The sequence below is a fragment of the Tripterygium wilfordii genome, chromosome 10 (genome assembly GCF_013401445.1).
Source record: "Tripterygium wilfordii isolate XIE 37 chromosome 10, ASM1340144v1, whole genome shotgun sequence".
Taxonomy (NCBI): Eukaryota; Viridiplantae; Streptophyta; class Magnoliopsida; order Celastrales; family Celastraceae; genus Tripterygium; species Tripterygium wilfordii.
In genome coordinates, this window is record NC_052241.1 from 10,706,186 (window position 1) to 10,713,087 (window position 6,902).

The 6,902-nt window shown below is 37.6% G+C and overlaps 1 protein-coding gene across 1 annotated transcript; it reads left to right on the forward strand.

Moving 5' to 3' along the window:
• The first annotated feature begins 209 nt into the window (after positions 1-209).
• On the forward strand, positions 210-3,137 carry LOC120006929 (cyclin-D-binding Myb-like transcription factor 1). Its single transcript, XM_038857055.1, has 4 exons — positions 210-354; positions 469-546; positions 712-895; positions 1,058-3,137. Exon 4 carries the CDS (start codon positions 1,168-1,170, stop codon positions 2,668-2,670), a length of 1,503 nt encoding a protein of 500 aa, XP_038712983.1. The 5' UTR covers positions 210-354; positions 469-546; positions 712-895; positions 1,058-1,167; the 3' UTR covers positions 2,671-3,137.
• Positions 3,138-6,902: the final 3,765 nt, after the last annotated feature.

Consider the following 6,902-nt stretch of genomic DNA (forward strand, 5'->3'; position numbering starts at 1 on the left):
GTCATCATTGGTTCTTAGGAAGAAAAAAAAAAGACATCATTTTTACTAGAGGTGTTTGGACTTCATTTATATATCCTTTTATACCTGGGCTGCTCTCATTTAGGCCTAACTTCGGCCCAACAATAGAGATCCGGGCCTAGTCACTAAATATCGCGAGCCCACTGTTAAACACCTAGACGGACCTGTGTGAAGATCAAAAGTAGAAGAGCTTGGTGAAGCTACATAGCTAATTCCTTGCGGGAGCTTGTCCCTACAGAAACAAGGAAAATGGAGTCGTCTCTGCGAATCCAAACTCAACAACTTCCATCTCCCTCTGAATTCGCTTCCCAGATTGAATTTTGAAACGTTCTCGCGGTAATTTCATGCTCTATTCATGTACATATATACGATATTACAGTAGTTGGTTATTCATCGATTCTTACACATTTTTTCATTTTCTTATTGTTATTTCCCTATCTATCTCTTAAGGTGTTCGTTGGATGCGTCAAGGAGTGGAAGGCATTCTCCAGGTGGAATCCCTCTAATGGCAGCCTCGACTATTTGCAGGTTTCCATACTTGCTTTTCTGTTTTCAAGATCAAAATATGAGAACACAATTTTTATTTCCACAATAAAGATTGTTTATTTAGGTTTACATTCACATAAGGGGGTTTGTGGATTAACATTAAAGGTATTTGTTTCTAACCGACGTCGTTTTCTTTTTAACCTGTAGGTAAATTCTTTTCCTTCAGGCTTTTTCTCCTTCGCGCACAGTGACAGAGCTTCTCCTCCTTTGAGCACGTCCCTTCTTCTTCTCCAAAGAACTGTGCGGACTACCACTTTTTCTCCTTCTCCTTCGTGCCAACTTCTCGTCTAAACATGCGTCTCCAGTAGGCTACTGATTGAAAGATTTCAAAGTAAGTTTTTCTTCCTCGAACACTAGAATTGTTGAATGACTGTTTATTTGAATCGGTAGCCGGTGATTTTCAGACGGCTACCGGTGATTTCTAGAAACTAAATCTTATTCATTCACTTGGTGATTGACCTATTTAATTTGTGTTTTTGCTTTACCGATCTAGGTCTGTGTTTCTGTTTATTATGGTGTGGGTTTTGGGAGTTGTGAATAATCTGGGACAACTCTAGGGTTTTTAGGTTGATTTGGTTGTGAAAAGCAACTCTGAGGGAAGTGATGACTGATGGAAAAGAGATTGTGATTAATGATGGGGAAGAGCGATATAAAAAACGGGAGAAAAAACGGAAGAGGGATAAGGATGGTGGTCATATCATGGATATAAACAACATAACTGATGGGGAGGGAGAAAAGCTGCTGGATGAGAATATAATGGAAAAGGCAGAGTCTTCAAGGAAGGAAAGGAAGAAAAAGCAGAAGAGGAGGAAAAATCATGATGGTGCAATGGAAGCTTTGTCACAGGAGATTTCTGCTGAGGAACCTAAAGAGGAAAGTTATGTAGTAGAACAGAGAGAGTTTGTCGAGCATGAAGGAGATACCTGTTTAACTAAGAATGTGGATAGAAAAATATTTGTTGATGCTTCAGACGATAACTGCTACAAGAAGAAGACGAAGAAGAAGCAGAAAAAGAAGAAGCAAGAGGATGAAGAGAAAGAGAAGAATAAGACACTGTCAATTGAAATTGGTTCAGATGAACAAGGTCTTGAAGGAGTGCAAAGAACCAGAAAGGATGGTGATATTATTGCCCCATCAAAAAAATCTATAAGCAAAGACAGAACTAGGAGAGTAAGTTTTAGTGATCATGTGGAGGTTTTTCCGTTATCTGATGGTCCTAATAATCAGAAGAATGATCAGGAAGATGGCTTAGTGCATGGTAAGCGATTCTCGCCTCAGGAAGATGAGATGGTTAAAGCAGCTGTTCTCAAATATATAGAGGCTCATAGGTTAGGTAAAGAAGGTGTTGAGATGGTTTTAAACTGCAAATCTCACCCTGAAACGAGGCAGTGTTGGAAGGAAATAGCTGCTGCCTTACCTTGGAGGCCCCGTGAAAGTATATATTATCGAGCCCATACTTTGTTCGAAAGAGGCGAGAAGCGTCAGTGGACTCCTGAAGAGTATGAAAAGGTCAGGAAGTTCCATGAAGAACATGGATCAGATTGGAAAATGTTAGCTGGTGAAATGGAAAAGCATAGGATTCATGTAAAGGATACATGGCGTAGAATAAAATTGCGCAATACAAGGAAAGGACATTGGTCCCAAGATGAGTACCAGAATTTGTTTGATTTAGTAAATGTGGATCTCCATATGAAGGCCTTACAGGAAAAGAAATCCAAGCATGGGTTGCTACGAGATAATATCAGCTGGGAGGCTATTAGTGACAAGTTGTTAACCAGAGCCAGTGCACTTTGCTGCATGAAATGGTATGACCAATTAACATCACCTATGGTAGCTGAAGGTAAATGGTCTGATACGGACGATTATCGCTTGCTGATTGAGCTTAATAACTTGGATGCTTGCTGCATGGAAGAGGTAGACTGGGACAAGCTCTTGGAGCATAGGTCTGGAGATGTATGTCGAAAGAGATGGGGGCAAATGGTCAAACACTTAGGTGCATATGGAAACAAGTCATTTGCTGAGCAAGTCGAAGTTCTTTCCAACCGGTATTGCCCAGATGTACTTGAACCAAGAGAGATATATGAGAGCAAACCTAGCATTCCATGAAATCGGCATGCTACAATGTGGTTCTGTCCTTGATTGGTTTTCTCCTGAATAACCGTTGTTGCATGATTGCATCCCACAGATCTGCAATGCATTCCACCATATGAGGCTATTTCTAAGCAGGCTAAAGCGTTGATGGCCCTTTCATAACTGGCTGGACGATCTCCTTAGAGAGGATAACAGATATTGCCAAGACAAAGAGACTGATATTCACTTTTGTTTTGATATTTGGCTTAGCTCTCTATCAAGTTTTGGCTTTCAAGCCACTGTATGAACTTGTTAGAGGCCATGAACCTTACTACTCAGTATTGGTGTATCCTTTAGTCTCTTTTCTGTTTTTCCTGTCGTACTCTTGTTCCTTCTGTCCAAGTCCTAGTAATTGTTATGTAAGTTGAATTATCTAATGTTAGTTGGGCAAGTATTTGCATCATAATAATATTTGTGTACTATCTCTCAGCCTTCTTGAAACAGTCACTTTTTGTTCCCTCTATCTTTGGTTGGTAGAGAATGGGTAGGAGAATGGGCAGGACCTTAGGACAACAATGTCATATCTTGTGATTCAAAAAAGTAAGGTACCCGTGTAATGTTACCCATGAATGTCAAACTGTCAACTCCATGATGATTTATGGATTTTAGGCATCTGGAGATGGATGATCGTTATGAGATGGTTTGTGATTTTAAAATAAAATTTCTAGGGCCTGAAAGAACAGAAGCCATATCTGTTTCGTTGATAATTAAAAAAAATTACAAATAGTTGTAGAAAAAATTAAAGAAACTGGAGAATATAGAATTTCTAGGCAAGTAGGCTTGCTATTGCACAATCCTTGTATTTTACATAGAAAGCAATGGATTGAAGCTGATTTTATCCTTGCGATGTGCGTCTTTGACATGGATCATGTCTATGTGCAGGCTTAAAAGCCGAAACTGCCTAAAAGAGCTTTCAAGACATCATTGAAACCAAAACATAGTTTCACAGGTTTTACCTGCAAAAGGTGATTAAATTGCTATTCATGCACGTCTCAGCTTGCACTGCTATATGGGCTTCAAAGTTTCTATCAGCTTCAAAATGTGAAGTTGAATAGATGCTTAATGCTTTCAATATGTTTAATGCCGTGCTTCTTTGTGCAAGCAATAGCTGCATGTTTGGCTCACTCCTATTGGTTTTATCGATTCGTGCTGTTGTTCTTATATTGCCATCTATATAACTGTCAAGCACTGGCATTGATAGATATGTCTAATTCACGTTCACTAGCCTGTAGTTTAAAGTCATTGCAGTTACTCATATTAATATACTGCTAATCCCATTTGTTAGTTTTGTATATAGATATCTAGATATTTCTGGAATTTTTGAGAGATTCTTGGTTCCATCAGATGGTGATTTCCCCTGACTTTTAAGTGTATTTATGTCATTAAAACCCATCTTTTATAATCAATCATGTAGGGGTGTTTCATAAGAATAGATGAAGCATTGTTGCTGTAAATCAGTGGAGTTTTGATAGGTCAATAAATCAGTACAGTTGAAGATGTTGATAGTATTGCTGGTCACTTGGTCAACAAGGATACTTTGTGGAGGTATTGTAGAGACAAGAGGCAGTAGGAAGTAAACGAATTATGAATTTAGGTGTTTTACCTGTTTGTTATCAAGATGAGGAACAGTTTTCCATTGTTCATCAGATGTTTTCCACAAAAATGGTTGTCCATTGCTCGTTAACGTGCTAATGTAATTATTTCATGATGCTCGTTACATTTTGTAGTTCTTGATTCTTTCAGATGCTTTGACATTTCACTAAACTTTGACCACATTGGTTGTTTCCCAAATGGACATTCTTTTTGAAGTCGCAGTGTTTGTTTACTTTTTTTTGGTTCTTCAGCATCTTTCATCTAAGTGGATGCATATGTGTACTAGTTCTTTTGCATCTGCATCTTTATCTTTACTTCAACCTTCATATATGAGCACCAGTGTAAAATGTGAAGTGGGAGGTAAAAGATATAGTTTCTGAATCCAGTTGCATTAAAATTCATAATCCAACATAAAGAATATTTTGGCTAATTCCTATTTGTGAACATAATATGCATTCAATTGTGAAATGTTATATTTATTATCTGTTTCCAGGTATTTAAGAATGTGTTAGATAAATATTTGGGAGTACACTGTAATGTGCAAAAATCTAAGGCTGGATAAGAGGTCCAGTGATGCAAGCTTCATCAAAGAAAATGGTCCCCCATATGATCTGGAGAGTAAATCAATGCGTTTCACTGCTGAAGCTTTCTGTCTCAGTCAATACTTTCACAAGTGAGTGATCTAAAATTATGTACATTTACAAATCATTGCTGCATATATCAGCCTTGTACGTGATATCTGTTCCAAAGTAACTCTGACTGCAAGTGAATCAACGCATCTAAAATTTTGTGCTGTTCAAATTCTGAATTTAAATTTTGTCTTCTCTTATTTGGTATCCATGTTTGGCAAAGGACTGTTACCAGCTGAGCATATGAATAGAATACTTTTTTGAAATGTACAGTGCTTATTTTATTGTTCTCTTTAAGTATATATCATTTGTTTAAATTGGAGCCCATATGAAGGGAAATGGTAGGCTTAGTAGTTTTAGAAGAGAATCTAAATATCAGGTGTGTTTGGAGCATTAATCGACCTATACGACAGGCCAGACAAAAGGCAAACTTATAGGAAGTTACCACCACGTACTTGCCAGAATTCCAATCTTGGGTTTTGCATAGATGATATGTTGTTAGATGGAGACCGTATTAGCCAGCGAATAATAGACATTGTGAAAGATACAGTGAGAGGCAGGACTTTTACATGATGAAATTACTACGTTGTTGAATCTTTTTTGCCACCTTTGTTGTTAATATTGATATTATTTGTTGAGCTAGCGAAGATTCAACAGTGATTGAGAAATTTGGGCTATTCAAATAAATTGTATTAAAGCAGCTATGAAAAATGCTATGTATACTTGAAGAGGCTGTGAGGATATAGATTATTGACTTCTGTATTTGTAATTAAATGGTGATTCTAACTTCAGAGGGGTTGTGGGAGAGAGTGTTGCATGGGGATTTGCAGCCGAAGAGGAAAAGAGGGACAAGCACAGAAAAGAAAAGGTATTTGATCATTATTAGGGATCAGAAGGAAAAGAAACAAAGGGAAAAGGAAGGTTTGTTAGAGATGAGATTCCCTGACGGAAGATGACATATGCAAAACTATGTTTGATAGAGGAAGAGAGAATAGAAGAGAAGCTTTTAGTTTGTCTGGTTGTGCAGCAGAGAGGAGATGAAAAGAGTCTTTTTTAGCAGGCAAAATAGCGTATATTGTACCTTAACCCTGCAACTTACTTATTCTTTCTGGCTAAAAGATTGGATGTGCCATAGCACCCACCCAACCCTTCCTTTCATTAATCCCTAGGCTCTCTCTTCCACGCCCCCCCCCCTCATAGTGAATATAACGTACATTCTGTATCTGATCTTTGTTATGGTAGCTGACCTTACTTCTTGCTTGTGATCCTGTGAAATATTGGAACTTCTAAACAATAACCCTTTTGTGTGACTTAGGTACTTATGAAATGATTTCATCAGCAAAACTTCTTTGTTTCACATCAATTCAGAGGACGATAGCAACTAGATGGGACCTCCTCTTCTATCAATTTTAAGCTTTAAAGCCTTATACAGCATTTCTAAGGTAATGACATCCCAATTATTTTTTTGATGGAGATAGATTTGTCTATGCAGAAGACATGATTGAATGTTTAATTAATGTGGGGGACATGCACAGAAATTGAGAAAAAGAAGTGACTGAGAATTATGAATTTAAAATTTTCAAAGTTGTATTGAGCATCTCTTTCCATCGCCGTTGACATTTTTCTCTCATCATTTTCCATCTCCTCTTCTTTTTTTCCTTTCTTTTCTTTTCCTTCTCTTTTTCTTTTAGGGTTTGGTTACTATTACCTTTCGGACCACCATCCCACCTGCACAAATTCGCATAAACATGCACCATCAAAGCTTAGTTCCCTTTTAACCCACGCTCACACACAGGTTTTTACTGCCTCTCTTCCCATCTTTAGAAAAAGCTCTTACATTTCTTTAAAACTATCCATTTTTTCCCTCCCTATTATTATAAAGTGACTAGAGAAAAGAATTTCTCGGAAACTGATTATACACAGAACCAAGTATTTCCTACTTTCATTTTTCGTATCAAAAACAGTGCAGTATTGCCTGCTATTTTC

What these genes read in the sequence shown, in the direction of transcription:
- LOC120006929 (XM_038857055.1), top strand. Translation starts at nt 1,168, where the DNA reads ATGACTGATGGAAAAGAGATTGTGATTAATGATGGGGAAGAGCGATAT.